This window comes from Oncorhynchus nerka, linkage group LG15, assembly GCF_034236695.1.
Source record: "Oncorhynchus nerka isolate Pitt River linkage group LG15, Oner_Uvic_2.0, whole genome shotgun sequence".
Lineage (NCBI taxonomy): Eukaryota > Metazoa > Chordata > Actinopteri > Salmoniformes > Salmonidae > Oncorhynchus > Oncorhynchus nerka.
Window position 1 is genome coordinate 55,208,282 of NC_088410.1, and position 26,609 is coordinate 55,234,890.

Genomic DNA, 26,609 nt, shown 5'->3' on the forward strand with positions numbered 1-26,609 from the left:
CCTGTTCATGTGGAAAAGCCTACGTAGGACAAACAAAAAGACAATTAAAACAACACATAGCTGAACACCACAGCTCAATCAGGTGTAAGAACATTGACTATCCAGTAGCAGCTCATTTTGTTGAAGGTAACCATCCCATCTCCTCCCTCAAACACACAGGCATTGAGCATGTTGCTCTACCAAGGAGAGGAGGTAACATCAAGATTCTACTACTACAAAGGGAGACTTACTAGATATCCTATCTAAAAACATTGACCCCTAGTGGTCTGAATATTGACTTTGATCTCAGGCCCTTATGGACAAATTTTCCTTCACGAACAAGTCTTGTAAATTGAACAAATCTTTTTTCAGCTTATTATCGTACACCTAATATGTTCCCCCTGTTGATGCCCATTATATATTAAGGTTGAACCAAAAGATTACATGTAACAAAAATGAAATTGAATGAAATAAAAATGCATGTTGATGCTAATATGTACAATATTCTATTGTTTCTATATGATAATAGTGTAATATATATAATATGCCATATAGTATTTTGTAACCGTTTCACTAGTTCATTTGAATTGACTTAATCATTATGACACCTCTCACTATTGTCATTGGTTACACTAATTGCACTGTTTGTCTACATAACCTGGTTCAAGTATTCATGAAATTACCTTGAGGAAGGCACAGTGATGCCGAAACGTTGATAAATACCCATTAAATTGCTGGGAGTTTATACATGAGTGTGAGACTTACTTTATTTTTTACACATTGTTACCAAAAAAAAAAAACATGGAAATGTCCACTCTACCCAAAAATACAGCCAACTAAATCCAGCATTACTGCAAAAATGGAAGAGGCAAGTGGAAGTGGGAAAAGGTAAGGAACTTGGCTGTTTACCCTGCATTAAAGACCAACATTGGTTAAAGACAATTCTGATTTTCAAAAAAGTATATCACTTGTATTTAAGAACCAAAACAAGGGACAACTGTGCCATATACAGTAACAGTCAAAAGTTGACATATCTACTCATTCCAGGATTTCTTTATTTTTACTATTTTCTACATTGTAGAATAGTGAAGACATCAAAACTATGAAATAATCATGTAGTAACAAAAAAAGTTAAACAAATCAAAATATATATTTGAGATTCTTCAAAGTAGCCACCCTTTGCCTTGATGACAGCTTTGCACACTCTTGGCATTCTCTCAACCAGCTTCACCTGGAATGCTTTTCGAACAGTCTTGAAGGAGTTCCCACATATGCTGAGCACTTGTTGGCTGCTCTTGCTTTACTCTGAGGTCCAACCATTCCCAAACCATTTCTATTGGGTTGAGGTCAGGTGATTGTGGAGGCCAAGTCATCTGTTGCAGCAGTCCATCACTCTCCTTGGTCAAATAGTCCTTACACAGCCTGGTGATGTGTTTTTGGTAATTGTCCTGTTGAAAAACAAAATGATATTCACATTAAGTGCAAACCAGATGGGATGGCATATCGCTGTAGAATGCTGTGGTACCCATGCTGGTTAAGTGTGCCTTGAAATCTAAATAAATCACTGATAGTGTCACCAGCAAAGGACCCCCACACCATCACACCTCCATGCTTCACGCTCTATCGGCAGGACAGAACAGCAGCCTCTGGTAAGACACGGGGTGAGGGACTATGCATATCTGTAAACAATAGCTGGTGCATGATATCTAAGGAAGAAGTCTCAAGGTTTTGCTCACCTGAGGTAAAGTATCTCATGATAAGCTGTTGACCACACCATCTACCTAGAGTTAATCTGTATTTTTCGTAGCTGTCTACAAACCACCACAGACCGAGGCTGGAACTAAAACCTCACTCAATGAGCTGTATTCCACTATAAGCAAAAAGGAAAACGCTACCAGAGGTGGCGCTCCTAGTGACACCAGGATGCTGCCTTCTAGGCAGAGTCCCTCTGTCCAGTGTCTGTTCTTTTGCTCATCTTAATCTTTTCTTTTTATTGGCCAGTCTGAGATATGGCTTTTTCTTTGCAACTCTGCCTAGAAGGCTAGCATCCCAGAGTCACCTCTTCACTGTTGACGTTGAGACTGGTGTTTTGCGGGTACTATTTAATGAAGCTGCCAGTTGAGGACTTGTGAGGCGTCTGTCTCTTAAACTAGAAACTCTAATGTACTTGTCCTCTTGCTTATTTGTGCACCAGGGCCTCCCACTCCTCTTTCTATTCTGGTTAGCGCCAGTTTGCGCTGTTCTGTGAAGGGAGTAGCTGTTCTGTGAACACAGCGTTGTACAAGATCTTCAGTTTCGTGGAAAATTCTCGCATGGAATAGCCTTCATTTCTCAGAGCAAGAATAGATTGATGAGTTTCAGAAGAAAGTTCTTTGTTTCTGGCCATTTTGAGCCTGTAATCGAACCCACAAATGCAGATGCTCCAGATTCTCAACTAGTCTAAAGGCCGATTTATTGCTTCTTTAATGAGGACAACAGTTTTCAGCTGTGCTAACATAATTGCAAAAGGGTTTTCTAATGATCAATTTGACTTTTAAAATGGTACACTTAGATTAGCAACTCGCTGTTGGCTGGGCTCCCTGCCTGTGCCATTAAACCCCTACAACTCATCCAGAACGCCGCAGCCCGTCTGGTGTTCAACCTTCCCAAGTTCTCTCACGTCACCCCGCTCCTCCGCTCTCTCCACTGGCTTCCAGTTGAAGCTCGCATCCGCTACAAGACCATGGTGCTTGCCTACGGAGCTGTGAGGGGAACGGCACCTCAGTACCTCCAGGCTCTGATCAGGCCCTACACCCAAACAAGGGCACTGCGTTCATCCACCTCTGGCCTGCTCGCCTCCCTACCACTGAGGAAGTACAGTTCCCGCGCAGCCCAGTCAAAACTGTTCGCTGCTCTGGCCCCCCAATGGTGGAACAAACTCCCTCACGACGCCAGGACAGCGGAGTCAATCACCACCTTCCGGAGACACCTGAAACCCCACCTCTTTCAGGAATACCTAGGATAGGATAAAGTAATCCTTCTCACCCCCCTTAAAAGATTTAGATGCACTATTGTAAAGTGGCTGTTCCACTGGATGTCTTAAGGTGAACGCACCAATTTGTAAGTCGCTCTGGATAAGAGCGTCTGCTAAATGACTTAAATGTAAAAAAAAAAAAAAATGTAAATTAGCTAACACAACGTGCCATTGAAACACAGGAGTGATTGTTGCTGATAATGGGCATCTGTACACCTATGTATTCAAAAAAAAAATTGGGCCATTTCCAGCTACAATAGTCATTTACAACATTAACAATGTCAACACTGTTTCTGATCAATTTGATGTTATTTTAGATGGACAAATTGTTTTTGCTTTTCTTTCAAAAACAAGGACATTTCTAAGTGACCAAACTTTTGAATGGTAGTGTAGGTCCCAGAGGCTTCTAAACAGCTTCTATCCCCAAGCCATAAGACTCCTGAATAGCTGTCACGCCCTGGCCTTAGTTATCTTTGTTTTCTTTATTATTTTGGTTAGGTCAGGGTGTGACATGGGGGATTTATGTGTTTTAGACTGGTCTAGGGGTTTTGTATGTTTATGGGGCTTTCCTTTCTAGGTAGTTTTGTATGTCTATGGTTGCCTAGATTGGTTCTCAATTAGAGGCAGCTGTCTGTCGTTGTCTCTGATTGGGAACCATATTTAGGCAGCCATGTTCTTTGGGTATTTTGTGGGTGATTGTCTTCCGTCTTTGTGTTTATGCACCAGATAGGACTGTTTCGGTTTTCACATTTGTTATTTTGTAGTGTTCACGTTTATCGTCTATATTAAAGATGTTGAACACTAACCACGCTGCATTTTGGTCCTCCTCTCCTTCAGCGGAAGAAAACCATTACAATAGCTAATCAAATGGCTACCCAGACTATTTGTATTGCCCCCCCCCTCATGCTGCTGCTACTCTTGGTTATTATCTATGCATAGACACTTTAATAACTACCAACATGTACATAATTACCTCGACACAGGTACCCCCTGTATACAGTCACGCTATTTGCAACGGCCGTTGTTGGTGGAAGAAGAGGAGGTTCCAATGCGCAGCAAGTGTCCATATTGATAATTTATTATCATGAACACAAAATAACGAGACCGAAACAGTCCTGAACGGTGAATACAATAAAACACTGAACAGAAAATAATCACCCACAGCTCAAAGGTGAAACCAGGCTACCTAAGTATGGTTCTCAATCAGGGACAACGATTGACAGCTGCCTCTGATTGAGAACCATACCAGGCCAAATACAGAAATCCCAAATTATAGAACAAAGAACAGACTGCCCACCCCAACTCACGCCCTGACCATACTAAAACAAAAGACGAAACAAAGGAACTAAGGTTAGAACGTGACACTATTGTTATTTACATCTTTAATTATTTGTTATTCTTATCTCTTACTTTTTGGGGGGGGGGGGTTCTTAAAACTGCATTGTTGTTTAAGGGCTTCTAAGTAAACATTTCACTGTAAGGTATTCGTTGTTGTATTCGGCGCATGTGACAAATACAATTTGAAATATATTTTATATTTGAGATTCTTCAAAGTAGCCACCCTTTGCCTTGATGACAGCTCTGCACACTCTTGGCATTCTCTCAACCAGCTTCACCTGGAATGCTTTTCCAACTCGTCCCAAACCCTCTCAATTGGGTTCTGTTGAAAAACAAAATGATAGTCCCACTAAGTGCAAACCTGGATGGGATGGCGTATCGCTGCAGAATGCGGTCGTAGCCATGCTGGTTAAGTGTGCCTTGAATTGTAAATAAATCACAGACAGTGTCACCAGCAAAGCAACTCAACACCATCACACCTCCTCATCCATGCTTCACAGTGGGAACCTCACATGCAGAGATAATCCGTTCACCTACAATGCGTCTCACAAAGACACGGCGGTTGGAACCAAAAATCTCAAATTTGGACTCCTCAGACCAAAAAGGACAGATTTTCACCGGTCTAATGTCCATTGCTCGTGTTTCTTGACCCAAGCAAGCCTCTTCTTATTGGTGTCCTGTAGTTGTGGTTACTTTGCAGCAATTCGACCATGACGGCCTGATTCACTCCGTCTTCTCTGAACAGTTGATGTTGATATGGGTCAGTTAATAATTTATTTGGGCTGCAATTTCTGAGGCTGATAACTCTAATGAACTTATCCTCTGCAGCAGAGGCAACTCTGGTTCTTCCTTTCCTGTGGCAGTCCACATGAGAGCCAGTTTCATCACAGCGCTTGATGGTTTTTGCAAATGCACTTGAAGAAACTTTCAAAGTTCTTGAAATTTTCCAAATTGACTGACCTTCATGTCTTAATGTAATAATGGAATGTTGTTTCTCTTTACTTATTTGAGCTGTTCTTGCCATAATATGGACTTATTTGACCAAATAGTGCTATCTTCTGTATACCATCTCTACCTAGTTACAACACAACTGATTGGCTCAAACGCATTAAGAAGGAAAGAAATTCCACAAATTAAGACACACCTGTTAATTGAAATGCATTCCAGGTGACTACCTCATGAAGCTGGTTGAGTGAAGTGCAAGAGTGTGCAAAGCTGTCACCAAGGCAAAGGGTGGCTACTTTGAAGAATCTCAAATATGTATTTTGATTTGTTTAACACTTTTTGGGTTACTAGATTATTCCATGTGTGTTATTTCATAGTTTTGATGTATTCACTATTATTAAAAAATAGTAAAAAATCATGAAATGAATAGGTGTGTTCAAACTTTTGACTGGTACTATGTATGTATGTATGTATGTCTTGCAAATATATATTGGGGATTGGAAATGATGCAGACAATTATATTGATGGAATCTACTTTCTAGCCGCACTATTAAATCTGATCTAACCCCCAACAAATGTTATAAAATCCTATACTGTCACCCTCAGCCAGCATCACAACTGTATACAACTATTTGACATTGTACACAGTGTTATATAATTGTAAAAAATGTATTTATTCCTCGTGTCACTATTTCTATTTTAAATATTTTTTTATTTAATATTTGTATTTCACCTTTATTTAACCAGGTAGGCTAGTTGAGAACAAGTTCTCATTTGCAACTGCGACCTGGCCAAGATAAAGCATAGCAGTGTGAACAGACAACAACACAGAGTTACACATGGAGTAAACAATAAACAAGTCAATAACATAGAAGAAAAAAAGAAAAATAATCTATATACATTGTGTGCAAAAGGCATGAGGAGGTAGGCAATAAATAGGCATGAGGAGTGAATAATTACAATTTAGCAGATTAACACTGGAGTGATAAATGATCAGATGAACATGTAGGTAGAGATGTGGTAGAGAGGTGTGCAAAAGAGCAGAAAAGTAAGTAAAATAAAAACAGTATGGGGATGAGGTAGGTAAATTGGGTGGGCTATATACCGATGGACTATGTACAGCTGCAGTGATCGGTTAGCTGCTCAGATAGCTGATAGATGTTAGATAGATGTTTAAAGTTGGTGAGGGAGATAAAAGTCTCCAACTTCAGAGATTTTTGCAATTCATTCCAGTCGCAGGCAGCAGAGAACTGGAAGGAAAGGCGGCCAAATGAGGTTTTGGCTTAGGGATGGTCAGTGAGATACACCTGCTGGAGCGCGTGCTAACGGGTGGGTGTTGCCATCGTGATCAGTGAACTGATTTAACTCTGTATCGTTGAAAAAGGACACGTAAGCATTTCACTGTTGGTCTATACCTGTTGTTTTAAGAAGCATGTGACAAATAAGTTGTTTATTTTGTCTGTAGATGCCTACATTTACACCACAAGCCCTCTCACCTCTCATTGCTTTCTCTTTCTTCTTACTCTCTTGGTACTCCGCAATTTTTTTGTGGAAGAATCCTAAATAAAAATAAAAAAACAACACTGGTGAAAAGCAAATTAATCATTGCTAGGTGGGTAAGTGAATATACATCTATGAAAAATGTTTTTAAGTACAAAGTTATATTGTATTTTACTACATTCTTTTCTGTCAGATAGTGATGCGGTCAGACCTTCCTGTGTGGGCCGTCTCTCCACTTCCTGTATGAAGATGTCAAACATCTGTGTCTGGATAAAACGCTTGACAAAATGTTGGCTGGCCTTGTGCTCGGAGGCCTTGCAGAAGCTCTTCTTCTGGAACACCCCGGGCTGCCTACCGCTGCTGCCTTTGACATGGGAGGAGAAGTGACCCACCGTCTTCACAAAAAAGGAGAGGAAGGCCTCCGAGACCACCTTGTTTAACTCCTCTGAGGCTAGACACAAAACACAGAGTGAAGAGAATACAGACGTTTCAGTCAGGATGCTGAGGAGGTGTCAATAAAAACACATGTTGGAAGTCCTCCGACAACACGCCTCTACTATGTTCTGAGGCTAGACACAAAACACAGAGTGAAGAGAATACAGACGTTTCAGTCAGGATGCTAAGGAGGTGTCTATAAAAACACATGTTGGAAGTCCTCCGACAACACGCCTCTACTATGTTCTGAGGCTAGACACAAAACACAGAGTGAAGAGAATACAGACGTTTCAGTCAGGATGCTAAGGAGGTGTCTATAAAAACACATGTTGGAAGTCCTCCGACAACACGCCTCTACTATGTTCTGAGGTTGGACAAAACACGGCGTGAACAGAAGATTCAGTCAGTTTTAAAGTATTGTCTGCTATAAGACATCCTATGATGCTGACACAATCATAGGTTGGAAAGCAGAAGACAACTGTATGGCAACCACAAAACATGGTGAAAGTGTATGTGGGGCTTGGGTCTGTTTGTATGAGAGCGTAGGGGTTGAGGAGTAGCATCTGTGTCTGGATACAACCTGGTATCAGAGCATTTCATATTATTCTGTTCGTAAATACCGTATACTCCATTTAGAATGATATGTTACGTTTCTAGTATGGTATGTATTAATTTGAGGATGTCCATCACCCATTTCGTATGATGTTACCCATTACAATTTGTACAATTTGTAAAACGTATTATATGTTACGAATTCTAGCTAGGTGGCTAACGTTAGCTAGGTGGCTAACGTTAGCTAGGCTAGGGGTTAGGGTTAAGTTTAGGAGTTAGGTTAAAGGGTTAGGTGAAGTGTGAGCTAACATGCTAAGTAGTTCCAAAGTAGCTAAAAAGTTATTAAAAATTACTAATTAGCTAAAGTTGTCCATGATGAGATTGAACTCGCAACTTTTGGGTTACTAGAAGTTCGCCCGACCAACCACCCTCCTTTCATTTTTGCCTTAAGTAACCATCCGTCCTCTGAAACCATACCAAATGTAACATTTCAAACTAAAGAGTGTCACGGATTTACATACAGAATAACACAAAATGCTCTGAGACCAGGTTGCTGGATCAACTTAGGCATTGCAGTACTAGAGGTCGACCGATTAATTGGAATGGCCGATTAATTAGGGCCCATTTCAAGTTTTCATAACAATCGTAAATCTATTTTTGGACACCGATTTGGCCATTTTTTTTAATATATATATTTTTTTACACCTTTATTTAACTAGGCAAGTCAGTTAAGAACACATTCTTATTTTCAATGACGGCCTAGGAACGGTGGGTTAACTGCCTTGTTCAGGGGCAGAACAACAGATTCTTACCTTGTCAGATCGGATATTCAATCTTGCAACCTTACGGTTAACTAGTCCAACGCTCTAACCACCTGCCTCACATTGCACTCCACGAGGAGCCTGCCTGTTACGCGAATGCAGTAAGAAGCCAAGGTAAGTTGCTAGCTAGCATTAAACTTATCTTATAAAAAAACAAATCAATCATAATCACTAGTTAACTACACATGGTTGATGATATTACTAGTTTATCTAGCATGTCCTGCGTTGCATATAATCGATGCGTTGTGCATTCGCGAAACAGGACTGTCGTTGTTCCAAAGTGTACCTAACCATAAACACCAATGCCTTTCTTAAAATCAATACACAAGTATATATTTTTAAACCTGCATATTTAGTTAATATTGCCTGCTAACATGAATTTATTTTAACTAGGAAAATTGTGTCACTTCTCTTGCAACAGAGTCAGGGTATATGCAGCAGTTTCGGCCGCCTGGCTCTTTGCGAACTGTGTGAAGACTATTTCTTCCTAACAAAGACAGCCAACTTCGCCAAACGGGGGATGATTTGGACAACACCCTGTCGTTCTCAACTAACATCAAGGCGGTGGCCCGTTCTTGTAGGTTCATGCTCTACAACATCCGCAGAGTACGACCCTGCCTCACACAGGAAGCAGCGCAGGTCCTAATCCAGGCACTTGTCATCTCCCGTCTGGATTACTGCAACTAGCTGTTGGCTGGGCTCCCTGCCTGTGCCATTAAACCCCTACAACTCATCCAGAACGCCGCAGCCCGTCTGGTGTTCAACCTTCCCAAGTTTCTCACGTCACCCCGCTCCTCCGCTCTCTCCACTGGCTTCCAGTTGAAGCTCGCATCCGCTACAAGACCATGGTGCTTGCCTACGGAGCTGTGAGGGGAACGGCACCTCAGTACCTCCAGGCTCTGATCAGGCCCTACACCCAAACAAGGGCACTGCGTTCATCCACCTCTGGCCTGCTCGCCTCCCTACCACTGAGGAAGTACAGTTCCCGCGCAGCCCAGTCAAAACTGTTCGCTGCTCTGGCCCCCCAATGGTGGAACAAACTCCCTCACGACGCCAGGACAGCGGAGTCAATCACCACCTTCCGGAGACACCTGAAACCCCACCTCTTTCAGGAATACCTAGGATAGGATAAAGTAATCCTTCTCACCCCCCCTTGAAAGATTTAGATGCACTATTGTAAAGTGGCTGTTCCACTGGATGTCTTAAGGTGAACGCACCAATTTGTAAGTCGCTCTGGATAAGAGCGTCTGCTAAATGACTTAAATGTTAAATGTAAATGATTTAACAAAAAAAGCACAATCGTTGCACGAATGTACCTAACCATAAACATCAATGCCTTTCTTAAAATCAATACACAGAAGTATATATTTTTACACCTGCATATTTAGCTAAAAGAAATCCAGGTTAGCAGGAAATATTAACCAGGTGAAATTGTGTCACTTCTCTTGCCTTCATTGCATGCAGTCAGGGTATATGCAACAGTTTTGGCCGCCTGGCTCGTTGCGAACTCATTTGCCAGAATTTTACGTAATTATGTCATAACATTGAAGGTTGTGCAATGTAACAGGAATATTTAGACTTATGGATGCCACCCGTTAGATAAAATACGGAACGGTTCCGTATTTCACTGAAAGAATAAACGTTTTGTTTTTGAGATGATAGTTTCCCGATTCGACCATATTAATGACCTAAGGCTCGTATTTCTGTGTGTTATTATGTTATAATTAAGTCTATGATTTGATAGAGCAGTCTGACTGAGCGATGGTAGGCACCAGCAGGCTCGTAAGCATTCATTCAAACAGCACTTTCGTGTGTTTTGCCAGCAGCTCTTCGCAATGCTTCAAGCATTGCGCTGTTTATGACTTCAAGCCTATCAACTCCCGAGATTAGGCTGGATGTGAAATGGCTAGCTATTTTTTTTTTAACCTTTATTTAACCTCTTGCTCCTAACTGACACGCAGGCGTCCCATCTAGACATCTGGAAATACAAATGCGCTACGCTAAATGCTAATAGTACTAGTTAAAACTCAAATTTTCGTTAAAATACACATGCAGGGTAGTGAATTAAAGCTACACTCGTTGTGAATCCAGGCAACAAGTCAGATTTTTAAAATGCTTTTCGGCGAAAGCATGAGAAGCTATTATCTGATAGCATGTAACACCCCAAAAGACCCGCAGGGGACGTAAACAAAATAATTAGCATAGTCGGCGCTACACAAAACGCACAAATAAAATATAAAACATTCATTACTTTTGACCATCTTCTTTGTTGGCACTCCTAGATGTCCCATAAACATCACTATTGGGTCTTTTTTTCGATTAAATCGGTCCATATATAGCCTAGATATCGATCTATGAAGACTGTGTGATCAAGGAAAAAAATTGCGTTTTATAACGTAACGTCATTTTTAAAATTAAAAAAGTCGACGATAAACTTTCACAAAACACTTCGAAATACTTTTGTAATGCAACTTTAGGTATTAGTAAACGTTAATAAGCGATCAAATTGATCACGAGGCGATGTATATTCTATAGCTGTACGTCTGGAAATAATGTCCGGGTAAATCTCAACCAAAATATCCGGTCGGAGACCGGAAGAAAGGCGTTGCCTTGCGTCTGTTTGACCAAGAAACAAATAGTAGGCAAATGACAAGACTGTTGACATCGTGTGGAAGCTGTAGGTATTGCAACCTCGGCCCCATTAAATGTGGTTCACCTTTATCAATGGGTTGAAGTGGCGCATGGATATATTTTTCCATTTTCAGTGATCAGATTTTCCTGCACTTTTCGATGAAACGCACGTTCTGTTATAGTCACAGCCGTGTTTTAACCAGTTTTATAAACGTCTGAGTGTTTTCTATCCACACATACTAATCATATGCATATACTATATTCCTGGCATGAGTAGCAGGGCGCTGAAATGTTGCGCGATTTTTAACAGAATGTTTGAAAAAGTAGGAGTAACAGGTTAACTTGGCAAGTCAGTTAAGAACAAATTCTTATTTTCAATGACGGCCTAGGAACAGTGGGTTAACTACCTGTTCGGGGGCAGAACGACATATTTGTACCTTGTCAGCTCGGGGATTTGAACTTGCAACCTTCCGGTTACTAGTCCAACGCTCTAACCACTAGGCTACCCTGCCTACCCTGGGTGCGTGCTAATAGCGTTTCAAATGTCACTTGCTCTAAGACTTGGAGTAGTTGTTTCCCTTGCTCTGCATGGGTAATGCTGCTTCGAGGGTGGCTGTTGTCGATGTGTTCCTGGTTCGAGCCCAGGTATGAGCGAGGAGAGGCACGGAAGCTATACTGTTACACTGGCAATACTAAAGTGACTATAAGAACATCCAATAGTCAAAGGTATATGAAATACAAATGGTATAGAGAGAAATAGTCATATATTAAATAACTACAACCTAAAACTTCTTACCTGGGAATTTTGAAGACTCATGTTAAAAGGAACCACCAGTTTTCATATGTTCTCATGTTCTAAGCAAGGAACTTAAACGTTAGCTTTTTTACATGGCACATATTGCACTTTTACTTTCTTCTCCAACACTTTGTTTTTGCATTATTTAAACCAAATTGAACATGTTTCATTATTTATTTGAGGCTAACTTTATTTTATTGATGTATTAAGTTAAAATAAGTGTTCATTCAGTATTGTTGTAATTGTCATTATTACACAAAAAAAGAATAATAATCGGCCGACCTCTTTGCAGTACCTAGAGTGGAATTTCCAGGGTTGTGCCATGGTCAAGCCCTGGGTATTCATGTTTGTACAGTATGTTTCCACAACAACACAATGTACCACAGTGTGGTATGCGAGAGCAGGGTTGGGAAGGTTACTTTTTAAATGTAATCCGTTAGTTACTAGTTACCTGTCCAAAATTGTAATCAGTAACGTATTTTTTGGATTACCCAAAATCAGTAACGTAATCTGTTTGCATTAATTTACTTTTAGATTACTTTCCCCTTAAGAGGTATTAGAAGACGACAAAAATGGATGTTACCAATTGAATGACATCTATTGCAGGATAAATCAATCTAAAAGTTTACATAGCTGGCCATATATGGATGTTATGTTTTACTTTATGGGTTGGTTGTGTAGGCTTCATCTACTAACCCATCGCTTTCTACTACATATAATATCTTTACATTAATATGATTTAGTCCAAAAATGGATATAGCAACTACAGATTGCCCATTTTAATTCTATCAAAAGTGTGCAAGTTTGAGCATGTGTCCATTAGGCCTAAGAATTTATTTGTTTTTCATCATCATGAATTAGATTGAGCAATAAAAGCCCCACTTTTATTCCATAGGCTGGGATCCGCCCTATGCAGCTGTTGAGCACACTGGCTGTCCACTGGTTTCAAAAACAATGATTGATAAACAGCTTAAACTTCTTGAATTCAACTATTATTGGGTTCAAATAGACATTTAGAGTTCTGAACAGCCATCCACAACAACCATAATCCGTAAGGCGCAAATAGCTAAATCAGAGAATAGCAGTGTAGATATCAATAATAAGTGATATCCGTATCGTCATAGACGACACCACTACTCTCATCCTTACCTCCAAGCGTTTTTTCAGGTTGGAAAATCTTTGGATGACATCAGTCGCACCATTGGAAGACATAGCTTGGACTGTAGCCCACAAAAGCCTATTCCTGCTCTTTTCCCGCGATCCATCATAGTGGTCTCTGACTTGTGGTCAGACATGCTCAGGTGGAACAAAAAACTTTTTTCAGTGCTGATTTGAATGTCATTGAGAAAACAGAAGTGTCAAAGATTACCCCCCCCCCCCCCCACAAACATCCTTTCTGAATTTAAAAAGGAATCTAGTTTTTCCAAAGAATCTGTAATCTGATTACAATATTATTTCTGTTACCGTCTTTCTGTAATCCCTTACAAATCCATTACTCCAACCCTGTGCGAGATATGTATATTTCTATTACAGCAATCATGAAGCCCATTTTGTTGCACATCCATATTCTTTTTCACTCATTCTTCAGAGGATCTCAGTTCTATTATTGGGTTTGTATGGACCGTGACGCTAACTTATATGGTTCGATCTGTCAGTCTTAGCTGAAATCGAATTAAATTCTGAGTCACTCTTTATTTAAGGGCTCGATAGTGTTTGCCAGCTGAGAGTACTTGTGAAGCAAGCACAAACCGATTTTACCGGCAGTCAGGGTCAACAGCGCGCTGAACGATCGGTAGACGAACGGGAGATCCTTATTTGGTGTGACCTGTGAGACCCTTAACCGTTTACTGGAACCTCTTAAAAAGCCATTTCAGCCCAATAAACAAGAGTGAAATCCCTGGATGTGTTAATAGTACAAATTCCCTCAGATTGTGTTTGGCCCTAGTCATCGGTTATCTACGTCGTCATAACAAAATGGAGGACGGGTCCACTCACTGGAGTTGTCTCTTCTGCAACACAAGGCCTGGAGAAGCTCCTCCTGTAGTTTCTCTGGTAGGATGGTGCTCTCGTCTCCTATCTGTGCCAGAGAGAGAGGATACACACACAGACAGGAACCTGAGAGGTTGTTGTCAGACCAGCGGTAATGTTTAGGTATTTCTGAGAACACACACACATTTGGCCAGAGAGAGAGAAAAACATTGAATAGAACTGGTCTGAACTGCACAGACACACACACACACACACACACACACACACACACACACACACACACACACACACACACACACAGAATACAAAATGAGAATCATGTGGGGAGGAGTGATACTAGTTTACTGATATGATTGTGTTATGATTATTTCTGTATGTTTGTTTCTGAACCCGAGGGGGGAAATACGTGCAATACTTACACAGGTTATGAAGGTTCTCTCTGCTCCTTCTGTCAGATCCACAATGAGCATCTGTTTGTAAGACAGAATAACACACATTAAGACAGATCTGCATGTGTGGGGAGAGAGAGAGGACACACACACACAAATAAATAGACAAACATAAATCTTCAGGTTGGAGATAACCAGCGAGTGTGTGTTTTCCATAGACTGTAATTGTGTTAGTAGTTGCTTAACGAGTGTCACTGGATAGCTTCCATCTGCAGCCTGTAACACAGTGTAGAGGCCAGAATGCCTTAACCCAAACACACCAGTAAACAGATAGTAAAACAACTGATTGTTCACGGCACTCAACAACTGCCCTTAAAAGGCATACTTCAGCATCTACTTCCCCAGAGTCAGATGAACCCACGGATAACATTTTTATATCTCTGCGTGTAGTTTGAAGGAAGTAGCTAGCGTTAGCACAATGATTGGAAGGTTATGGTAACTGCTAGCATGCTAGTAGATTCCATAGATTTCCAGTCACTGTGCTAACTTTGGTTAGCATTGGCTCACGAAACAACCTCTAAATTTGTTCATATTAGACATACAAATGGTATTAATGAGTTCCTCTGACTCTGGGGAGGTAGATAAAGGGTTTCATTGCCAAAATCCCAAAGCATCACTTGAAACTTATTGGGAAAAATAAAAATGGCAATTCTGGCTTTTTTCCCCAACAAACAACTCATCATCACAGTGTTTTCTTTAAGCTGACATTACACAAACACATTATTCTGCTCTGCCAGACACAGAACACACACTCACATCGCTCTGGTCGGTGACATCATCCAGTTTGCTCCTTTGGACACCAAGTAGGTAGGGAGTGGGTGCCATGACGACATCAATCAGCACTGAGGGAACGATGGAGATGAAGGTGTGTTGCCATGTGAACGGGTAGAGCAGCGCCGCAACTGCATGCAGCACCTGGGACAGGGTACTGTAGGAGGGGAAGCAGGTACAAACCTCACACCCATTCAACATGCAGACAACAGGCCTGCCCATGTCCCAGACAACCCAGGCTCAGTGATGTCCTTTTTGGGGTTAGGATTAGGGTAGGGGTTAAGGTTGTACCTGAGTTCTTCAGCCATGAAGATGATTCGTCGTTCAAGCACGGTGGACGCAAACACCTTCAGCACCTCCTCATTTGTGAGACAGTGGAACAGTGTCCGGAAATCCACATGCTCCAACCATGAGTCCAACGGCCTCGTCAAACTGATGATCTGGAGACGCACAGGCCAGGGGCAGAGCGACAGCAGGTCTTCAGTGTGTGTATACGTTTGTGTGTCTGTATCTTAGCGCCGTAATCTAGGATGAAGGTCCTGATCCTAACGCTTTACCTGAAGCTCTCCCGCACTCTGTTTGTGCCATTGTGTGTGTGCACATGTGCTAGGGTGTGTGTGTCAAGGCAATTATAGTAAACTAAAACGAATCATGAAAAAACAATTTAGTCAAAATCAGGGGGGTATAAATCAAATGGGGTTGTGATGGAAAATGTTCTGTTTGTGCTTTTCTAATAACCCATTTCTGTGTTCATGCAAGTGACTGACTATCAGTATCTGCAATTTAATGAAGAAATCTAATTTTCAAGGTCTCAGCTTGGAGAGAAGAAGCCTTGTGAAGTATTGGTCTGTCACATGCATGAACCTAACTTTAATGATGAATGATGACTAAGCTAAATCATACCTTTGTAACATGCCTGTAAACAGTATATAAGAGATCTAACGAGACTGCCCCAATAGAGCTCCTGACAGACGTGTACTATGGTGCATCAAGTTCGTTGGAACCTCTCCAGTTAAATTAACAGTTAAGATCTACTTCCAAGTGTCCCTGTGTATACATTTTTTTCTAATGGGGTTTTCAATCTTCTGAATCTGGCAGGTCACATTGAGACTGATTTTAGATCATTAAAAAAAAGGTAGATGGTTGCCATGAGCAACGCCACAGATATTGGGTGTGTTAGGGTGGTAAGGTTAAAGCAGCAGACTGTATGCAAAAGTCAAGGAGTGAAATTGGAGGAGGTGCATCGGCGATCGCCGAAAGTCGGACACTAATGTGGTTTTCCAACAGCCAGGCTCAGATCAACATGGCATGTTGCCATCGTCTTTAGAATTTTTGAAATAAACATGTATCTAACCCCTATATCACACACACTGTACTGACATGATATAATGTGCATTGTAAAATAAATGAATGAGAGCCTTAAATATCACATATATTTGTATGTATCCATAAATTGCGGCAAATTGGCTCCTGTTTCAATCATGTCTTTGTTCGCGTGGGTCAAACAAAAACATCCTAATGACTGGTTGATAATACAGCCTCCCACAATGCAGGCGATGGCTTCAGGATGACATTAGTGAAGAGCAACTGCAGAAACCTATAGTTGACCGCAGTCAAACCTTCCAACCTACTGTTAACTTTGTGCATCTACATCATCTCACTGAGTCTACCTTTAAACCTAACCTATGACCTGACCCGTCACTATGTATTACTGCTACCAAGTGGCAAGAAGTGACATTAAAAAAACACAAACTATACAACACATAAATGTCTCCCAGCCTCCCAGGCACAGGAGGTTGGTGGCACCTTAAATTGGGGAGGACGGGCTCATGGGAATGGCTGGAGCAAAACCAGTGGAATGGCATAACATGGTTTGATGCCATTCCATTTGCTCCCTTCCAGCCATTATTATGAGCCGTCCTGCCCTCAACAACCTCCACTGCTCCCAGGCATTTGCTACTTTCTGTCACTAACACTAAAACTAAACAATTGAAATATTTTTATAAAACTTTAAATAAATTAAATCTAGTAAAGGGGATCTGAAAACTATCTTAAAACTAATAGAAATAAAAACAAATATAAAAAACATTTTAACAACCTTGGTGTGTGTGTGTGTGTGTGAGTGTGTGTGTGTGTGTGTGTGTGTGTGTGTACCATAGCCTGGTTTCTAGGTAGTTTTTCCTAGCCACCATGCTTCTACACCTGCATTGCTTTCTGTTTGGGGTTTTAGGCTGGGTTTCTGTACAGCACTTTGAGACATCAGCTGATGTACGAAGGGCTATATAAATAAATTGGATTTGAATTTGATTTGTGTGTGTATCGATACTCCATACCTCTGTTCCAGACTCTGGAATGAAGCTCTTGATCTTGACAGTGTTTCCAGGAGCGGGGAACGGCGCCTCCCTCAGGCTTTGCATGAATGGATAGATCATCGCCATAGAGATCTGTCGGCGCTTCTCCACCTCATCAAAGATCTGAAGCACACATAGATATAGAATTATAAATCACCATTAAAACCATAGTAGCGCTCTGTTGCGGGAAGACAGGCCTCCATATTAAGCATACTATTTAGAATGTACCATCAAGTTTAAGTGTATTGCAAATCAGACTTATGATCGATGCTTTATATTACTCATCTAGCTGATAAGGTTGTCATCTAAGTGTGTGTGTGTGTGTGTGTATGTGTGTGTGTGTAGGTAGATGAGTGTCTCTCAGGTTGTAAATAGTTATAAGTAGTTTATCATAAACAGACTATCAGGTACCTTTGGAGCCTAATAAAGTAGGGAAATCATCTCTGTGTCTGAGCAAAAGGTTAAAAGGGCAAAACTAAAAACAGCCGGTTTATCTTCCTCTCACGCACACACACACACACACACACACACACACACACACACACACACACACTTCTGTGCTGTGCACCCAAGTAGACGCACTCAGATGCCCACATAAATACACAGACAAACTGCTGACAACAAATAAGACTCCTTACCTGCCTCAGCAAAGATAATCTACTGTAAGGATTAAAAGACATCCTCGCGGAATGAGACCATCAGTTCAACACACTCAGTGTCTGTGTATGTGTGCGAGTGTGTGTGCATGCGTCTGCAAATGCATGTGTGTGTGTTACATTGGCCACCACGCTCACCTTAGAAAAGAGTCCAAAGCAGGCCACCCGGCTGATGATGCAGTAGGCCTCCGGAGCCCGCGCCCCTTTGCCATGGGGCTGTAAGAAAACAGTCAACGACATCATGTTCATGAGAAACAAGAAAACACAATACCAGAGATTATTCTCATGTCCTATCATAAGAATCACACCATGGATGATCTATTTACCAGTAACCTCCTGCAGTAGCCATTCCTCCTACTGCCGTCGACCTCCGTCAGAACAAAGGAGAAGGTCTCACTGCAGAAAGAGAGAGCATAGAGAGAGAGAAACAGATTAGCAAAGTGAACCTGCATCTACTCTATCAACATGTGTTATATCCATCTTCAACCAAAACTGTTTTCCAAAAGAGAACGTAGGATAAAGAAAAACGAGACCACACAGAACAAAGGTCTCTTCCCCCCCCTATCTTATAGTGGACGGTTCCTGCTTCCCTATCGAACATCCTGCTAGTCAGTGGAGCCAGACAGGAAAGCAAGGAAATGGAGAGAGAAGAGAGGTAACAACAGATTGTAGAGTTAATGACAGTAGGTAACCTGGAGACTGATTTGCATTGGTGTCCAGGTGGAGGAACAGAATCATAGAGGAAGCACTGACTGGCTTAAAGAAGGGATCCATTGTAATGAAAATAATACGGCCATTTCTTCTGGCTGTACAAAATAGTCTCTCCTCTCTATTCAAACCTGTTCTCTGGCAGATGAATAGAACAGACAGAGAGATGCATCTGCTTTCTGGGTCAAAGTGAAGTTGTTTGCAAGATATGATGCTTTGCAGTTTGCAAACTTTGCACACGAACAACACATAAACACACAGATATATTTTCAGCCAAGTGTGACTCTGAACGTGAGAGAAAACAATCAGTAAGGTGGGGGGGGCAGAAACAAAGAGACGAGCACAGAGAAAGAGAGATGAGGACAGTGACAGGTGGAGAGAATATGAGAGGTGGCACGTACCTGGGGTATTCAGTGAGGGGGGCCCAGTTGACCCCCTCTGGGAAACAGAAAAGGAGGATGGCTTTCAGGGACTTCTCTTCTTCCTCTCTCTGTGAGAGCTCCATATTAGCAAGCTACAACACACACACATTTTAGAGTGTTGCTCACTATGTGTGTGTGTGTGTGTGTGTGTGTGTGTGTATTAAGTCAGTGTCGGTCTGACCTTGGGAAACTGATATGTGATCTGGGGTTCATACGTCCCTTGCCCCCTCTTCTTCCCTAAGCTGACCACCACCAGGTACTCAAAGAAAGAGGTCACCGCAAGGGCTGGGGCAGTAGGCTGAGGCAGGGTCAAATCCCTATCACTCCCTAAAACACAGACAGAGAGGGACAGTCAACTAACTGTGGCTTGGAATGGTGGTTCTCATAAATGGTCTAGGTAGGAGGACCATGAAATAGTTTTTGTTCCAAACTCCACATGGCTTGGAACAGAATCATTTTATTTTGGTATTCTGCTAGTCCAGTAGGCCAAAGTAATTCGCTATATATCATGCATTGATGACCATGGAAGATGTGAGTGAATATTTAAGTTAGGATTCAGCGCTATACTAGTTTAGGCGGATGCCTATACAATGATTTATAGATTAAAACAAAATACTTAAAGCCTCCCGAGTGGCACTGCAGCCTAACCAGAGCAGAGCAGCCGGCGTCACCCAGGTTCTGTCAGTAACCGGCCGTGACCATTACCGGCCATGTCCCATAGGGCGGCGCACAATTGGCCCAGCAATGTCCGGGTTAGGAGAGGGTTTGGCCGGAGGGACTTTACTTGGCTCATCGCACTCTAGCAACTCCTTGTAGTGGGCCGGGCACCTGCAGGCTGACTTCGGTCGTCAGTTGAACGGTGTTTCCTTCGACACATTGGTGCAGCTGGTTTACGGGATTAAACGAGCAGGTGTTAAGAAGCGCAGTCTGGCGGGTCATGTTTCGGATGACGCATGACTCGATCTTCACCTCTCCCGAGCCCGTAAGGGAGTTGCAGCGATGAAACAAGATCGTATTCACAAAATTGGGAGAAAAAAAGGGGGAAAACATGTTTTTTTTATTTTATAAAAATAACACTCCAAAGGAAGCTAAAGAGCTAAGAGGAACAGTGTGTAAACCAACAGAAACCACAAGAGGAGAAACAAACACAGAGAAATGATAGCAGGAAGTGCCACTGACAACGGCATCAGTCTTACATAAAGGTGGTTTTGGCCTGTGGGGTAGAAGATGCCAGTGAAAGCCTGAGAATGAGGATTTGTTCAAAAGACAATGTGACAATTCCCCTTGTTACTTGTTACCCACCAGTGACAGTTGTGTGACAGTTCATGTATGACTGTGCTGCTTTCTGCAAAACAAGCAAATACTTCTGCTAGTCTACCATGTGATCACCATGGTAACACCAGTTAAGCCCCAATACAACCAGTAAGCTAGATGGTCACCGACATAACGGTGTCCCTGATGACTTGCCATAGCAGATGATATGCACTGTCAAATACCAGGAGCTGTGTCTTTTTTTAATACTAAACCATGTCTAAAAGTACATTATAGAAAATATCCAGCAGGGTCCAGCTTATCCTGGCTACCTCTCTTAAAAGACAATCTGAATTCCTCCCATATCTCCAGGATTAGTCTAAGTGAATTTCTGGAGGGAGAAAAATGTGTGTTTATAAGGAGGTGTCGTTTTGTGTTTTAGGAATCCAATGTGTTTGCCCGGAGTGAGAGCGAACAAAGGAGTCAAGGCTAAATCTTTGTGTCTGCTTGACAGGCGTGTTTAGCTCATGATCACGATGATACATGCTTGCCTCTTACTGTATGTTGGTGTAGAGATTTGTGATTAACCTTTTCCAATGACGTCTAATGTATGTCCTATACACCCTTTGGCTCAGTTCCATTTCACCAAAAGGCCCAAAATGGAATGGGCCCACTTCGAAAGAAAAACACTCACGGTCTCTGTGGAACTTATCCTGGAGGGTTGAAAACATGGTACTGAGCCGTTTCATTGGCCCATAGTCCCCCGCATCAACCTCATTGGACATCTTGGCACCTGTTGAGGAAGGAAGAGAGGCGAGTAATAAAGTGAGATGAGAGGATATAAAGTACCACGTTAGCATTGTGGAAACCCCCAGGATTTCCCACACAGCTTCTTACACTTATCCAGATGTTTACGATTAGAAATTGCCTTAATAAAGAAAGTAAGGAAATAAGGTCTTGTCGTGAGTAATAGTAGGAAAAATGACCCTCACTTTCACTTTTACTTCCCCCCCTTTGAGCTCAGACAATAGTTGTAGGTTAAGAGGTTGACATGAGGAAAAGTGACCAATCAGTCATTAAGAATGTGTCATCTCCTATTGATGCCCTCTACAGACTGGAGGTTTCACTCCTTGTGAAGATGTTTTAAAGGAGAAAATAGTCACTGACATTTTTATTTAGAAATACAAGAGGTGAATGAGACAAAGGGAGAGAAATACTGAAGTACTGTACAAAAAAATACGTTGAGAGAGAGCGAGAGGGAAAAAAAGGAACATGAAAACGAGGTAAGAAAGACTGGTTGAACTACTGCTTAGACGAGTGTTGAATGATTGCGCACAGCACAACACACTTGCCACTTGTTCAGGCTCTAAATGACCTCTGAACCACAAGCCCTCTAATCAATTAAGCCAGCACAAAAATGTATTTCAGAGACTTAAAGGCACACACTACCAGTCAAAGGTTTGGACAAACCTACGCATTTAAGTTTTTAAAATATATTTTCTAATAGTGAAGACATCAAGACTATGAAATAACACATATGGAATCATGTGGTAACCAAATGTGTTAAATCAAAATATATTTTATATTTGAGATTCTGTCATCTTGCCTTGATGACAGCTTTGCACACTCTTGGCATCCTCTCAACCAGATTCATGAGGTAGTCACCTGGAATGCATTTCAATTAACAGGTGTGCCTTGTTAAAAGTTCATTTGTGGAATACAGAAGAAAGCACTATTTGTCCCCAGTCCACCTGGCCGTGCTGCTGCTCCAGTTTCAACTGTTCTGCCTGCGGCTATGGAATCCTGACCTCTTCACCGGACGTGCTACCTGTCCCAGACCTTCTGTTTTCAACTCTCTAGAGACAGCAGGAGTGGTAGAGATACTTTTAATGATCGGCTATGAAAAGCCAACTGACATTTACTCCTGAGGTGCTGATTTGCTGCACCCTCGACAACTACTGTGATTATTATTATTTGACCATGCTGGTCATTTATGAACATTTGAACATCTTGGCCATGTTCTGTTATAATCTCCACCCGGCACAGCCAGAAGAGGACTGGCCACCCCTCATAGCCTGGTTCCTCTCTAGGTTTCTTCCTAGGTTTTGGCCTTTCTAGGGAGTTTTTCCTAGCCCCAGTGCTTCTACACCTGCATTGCTTGCTGTTTGGGGTTTTAGGCTGAGTTTCTGTACAGCACTTTGAGATATCAGCTGATGTACGAAGGGTTATATAAATACATTTGATTTGATTTAAAATACCAAGTCCATATTATGGCAAGAACAGCTCAAATAAGCAAAGAGAAACAACAGTCCGTCATTACTTTAAGACATGGTCAGTCAATGCGGAACATTTCAAGAACTTTGAAAGTTTCTTTAAGTGGAGTCGCAAAACCCATCAAGTGCTATGATGAAACTAGCTCCAAAGAGGACGGCCACAGGAAAGGAAGACCCAGAGTTACCTCTGCTGCAGAGGATGAATTCACTAGAGTTCACTGCACCTCAGATTGCAGCCCAAATAAATGCATCAGAGTTCAAGTCACAGACAGATCTCAACATCAACTGTTCAGAGAAGACTGACAGGCCTTCATGGTCGAAGTGCTGTAAAGAAACCACTACTAAAAGGACACCAATAAGAAGAGACTTGCTTGGGCCACGAAACACGAGCAATGGAAATCTGTCCTTTGGTGTGATGAATTGAAATTTGAGATTTTTGGTTCCAACCGCAGTGTCTTTGTGAGATGTAAAATAGGTGAACAGATGATCTCTGCATGTGTGGTTCCCACCGTGAAGCATGGAGGAAGAGGTGTGATGGTGTGAAGGTGCTTTGCTGGTGACACTGTCAGTGATTTATTCAGAATTTAAGGCACACTTAACCAGCATGGCTACGACCGCATTCAGCAGCGATACGCCATCCAATCCAGGTTTGCGCATAGCAGGACAATCATTTTGTTTTTCAACAGGACCCAATTGAGAGGGTTTGGGAATAGTTGGACCGCAGAGTGAATGAAAAGCAGCCAACAAGTGCTCGGCATATGTGGGAACTCCTTCAAGACTGTTGGAAAAGCATTCCTCAGGAAGCTGGTTGAGAGATTGCACACTCTAGGCAAAGCTGATTTCAAGGCAAAGGGATCTAAAAGGGATCTTAAATGTATTTTGATTTGTTTAACACTTTTTTGGTTACTACATGCTTCCATGTGTTATGTCATAGATTTGACATCATTATTATTCTTCAAATAGTAAAAAATAAAAAATAAAAGTTTGGCTGGTCATGTTTTGGAGGACGCATAACACGACCTTCACCTCTCCCGAGCCCGTTGGGGAGATGCAGCGATGAAACAAGATCGTAATCACAAAATTGGGGGAAAAAGCTGTGAATCCTACTGTTATTCTTAGACATTGTTTTATTGACGTGATCAAATGACACAAGCATAGACAGGCCAAGAGACCAAGAGTGTGCAAAGCTGTCATCAGGGCTGTCATCAAGGCTACTTTGAAGAATCTCAAATATAAAATATATTTTGATTTGTTTAACACTTTTTTGGTTACTACATGTGTTATTTCATAGTGTTGATGTCTTCACTATTATTCTACAATGTAGAAAATAGTCAAAATAAAAACCCTTGAATGAGTAAGTGTGTCCAAACGTTTTTAAAAAGCTCAGTACAGTCCTGTACAGTAAAATATAGTTCATTACAGGACATAGTATAGCACACTGAGTTGAGCACACTATAATGTACTGTACTCTACCAAACTACTTTACTGTAATGTCCAAACTTGTGAAACATAAAACATTTATGATTGGTTCAGAGTTGGTCCGGTCCAAACAAATTTGGTCTTGTTTGGAGGCAGAGCTCATTAAAATCATAGCCAGTGTGTAGAATAATACCCACATATGCAAAGGAGGATATTGCATATTTCTACAGTTGTGTACCTATTTAGGATACATCCCCATGAAGAGAATGACATTCATATACATAATTATGCATTTCTATGTAGCACAGTTCAGGGATCCATGATGAAATTCCATTACCGCAATTCTGTTACCGGGTGTCAATCTACTTCACTGTAGTTCAATAACAAAAAGGATATGTCAAACTCAAGATATCATGTCATAGCTGACGCCCCACCCCATTCTTTCAGCAGACATCTTTGAATCTTAATTCAGAGCAGATATTTAAGACTTCTTGGGAAAACATTGCTTCAAAAACGGAGGGAGATTTTACCGAAATTCTGTTACCAAACATGCATCTGCACAGTTCTTCCAGTAAATGTGTTTTTGTAAATGTATGTGTCAATTGTTAAATGTAGTCCTTCTGCATGGAGTTGTGTGTTAAACTTTGAAATCAATGTTTTCTTTGGCACACTTTTTTTCAGTGAAAAAATCTGAGTTTCGGCCCATTTTCGTTACCGTGGAATAGGCCCAGATGTTCCCCTGCTGCCGCCAGACGGCGCAAATGACAGACGACGTAAAGATCACGGCGCCATCTGGCATCAACAGGGCTTGCCAGTATGTATGCTAGCTAGTTGGCAAAACACCATTAAAATGTTTGTCCATATTTTCTTCCATTTTGAAAACTAGCTAGCATACAGAACAACTTCCTACAAAATGTGTCCTACCTGGTCCGAATACAGTGACTAACAGAACACATACCATCCCCTGCAACAGGCGTGTGGGGGAAAAGTTTTGGAAATGTACCATCCAATCAAATCTTGCAGCTGGTAGACAGAGGACCATTTAAACGGTTTTTGCAATACAACATTCTCCAGACCTCCAGGCACGACAACGAAGTGATTTTGGCAGTATTGCAATAAGACTAGCCCATACGCAATTGCCAACAGTTTGAGTATTGCTGAGTACAGAAAATATAGGCCTATGGAGTACCACAGTATGAGTCATAATACCCATAAAAACTACATTTTCGAATTGAAGCATGAATAGAGGTGAATAAATTGATGTCACCTTTACAAGAGAGATTTAAATGGTTATTAAAACGTCACGCCAGGTTAAGCCTACACAAAACAAATTCCCTATGGGAAAATGGATGTTGGAAAAACGATTGGAACTATTTCCCGTTTCATGGGTATTGTGACACATCAACGGTGGGGCTTTATAGCCCATTATAACTAATAATTTGTACTGAAATGGATAATCCATATAAACTGATGTGAAAAGGTGTAGCCTATCTGTGTTTAAGAATGCTCATAGCCTTCTGGAATTCATCGGGATATCAAAAGAAGAAGAAACCTTAAGTATACAACAATTACAGCAAGAACAACGGAAACAACAGTAATATCAATAGCAAATACTCACTTTTCGCAGAATCTTTCAATAAGTAACCTAAACTCCCCTAAACATTTTAGTTGCTCTTCAATGTAGGTCTTCTTCCAAACCAAACTCACAAGCCGGAGTCGCAGCCCGTCGTTCAGTTGCCAACTGGAAAAGAGCGGGTGGCACAAGTAATCGATTTCCTGGAACCGTTTCTATTCCACCTCAGTGGAAGATGTGCCGCATTCTGCGGGTGAACCGGAGGGACACTGGTGGAAAACAGCTAGACTCTACTCTCTTTATCTTCCAGAAACTAGATGAGTTACTTTGGTTGCCGGAGTCGCGTGAGTTGCCTGTTAGGTATATTTATTGAAAAAACAGAACCAAGTACAGGTTATCTAGGCGACAATCAAATTTATTTTACAGACACCATCACTTACGTCAGGTGCTTGGCCAAAGGGGAGGGGACTGACACGCTCTGTTCCTTTGCTCCTGGAAGCCTATTGTCTTATATTTGCCATCCCTTCTTGCAGTCTTTGAATACGATGAGAAGGTATGGGCCTAATATTGATCTTGGTGCCATGACTGATTTCTCATGTATGTTCTCATATTACTTGACATGCATACAACAGTCAACAAGTAGCCTTGGCTATGTTTCTCATGTTCCTGGCTGACTTTTTTGTGTGTTCAGGTCTCCCTCCAAGCATCATTTTCTAGTCATGCTAATGGGTCAAAGA

General features: G+C 41.5%; 1 protein-coding gene across 5 annotated transcripts; it reads right to left on the reverse strand.

Annotated features, from left to right (window-relative positions):
• Window positions 1–728: 728 nt before the first annotated feature.
• On the reverse strand, window positions 729–26,311 carry LOC115142924 (DENN domain-containing protein 2D-like). Of its 5 annotated transcripts, none has more exons than XM_029682785.2 (14): window positions 25,918–26,311; window positions 21,302–21,400; window positions 19,538–19,683; window positions 19,336–19,448; window positions 18,553–18,622; window positions 18,365–18,442; window positions 17,553–17,693; window positions 15,511–15,659; window positions 15,205–15,376; window positions 14,419–14,469; window positions 14,006–14,087; window positions 6,987–7,226; window positions 6,772–6,834; window positions 729–1,427 (listed from the first exon to the last, which is right to left on the reverse strand). In XM_029682785.2, exons 2-14 carry the CDS (start codon window positions 21,390–21,392, stop codon window positions 1,393–1,395), a joined length of 1,431 nt encoding a protein of 476 aa, XP_029538645.1. In that variant the 5' UTR covers window positions 21,393–21,400; window positions 25,918–26,311; the 3' UTR covers window positions 729–1,392. The 5 variants fall into 5 exon arrangements, with proteins under 5 accessions (XP_029538645.1, XP_029538646.1, XP_064857795.1 ...); XM_029682786.2 differs by lacking the exon at window positions 25,918–26,311 and adding an exon at window positions 21,505–21,523; XM_065001723.1 differs by lacking the exons at window positions 21,302–21,400; window positions 25,918–26,311 and adding an exon at window positions 20,185–21,290.
• Window positions 26,312–26,609: the final 298 nt, after the last annotated feature.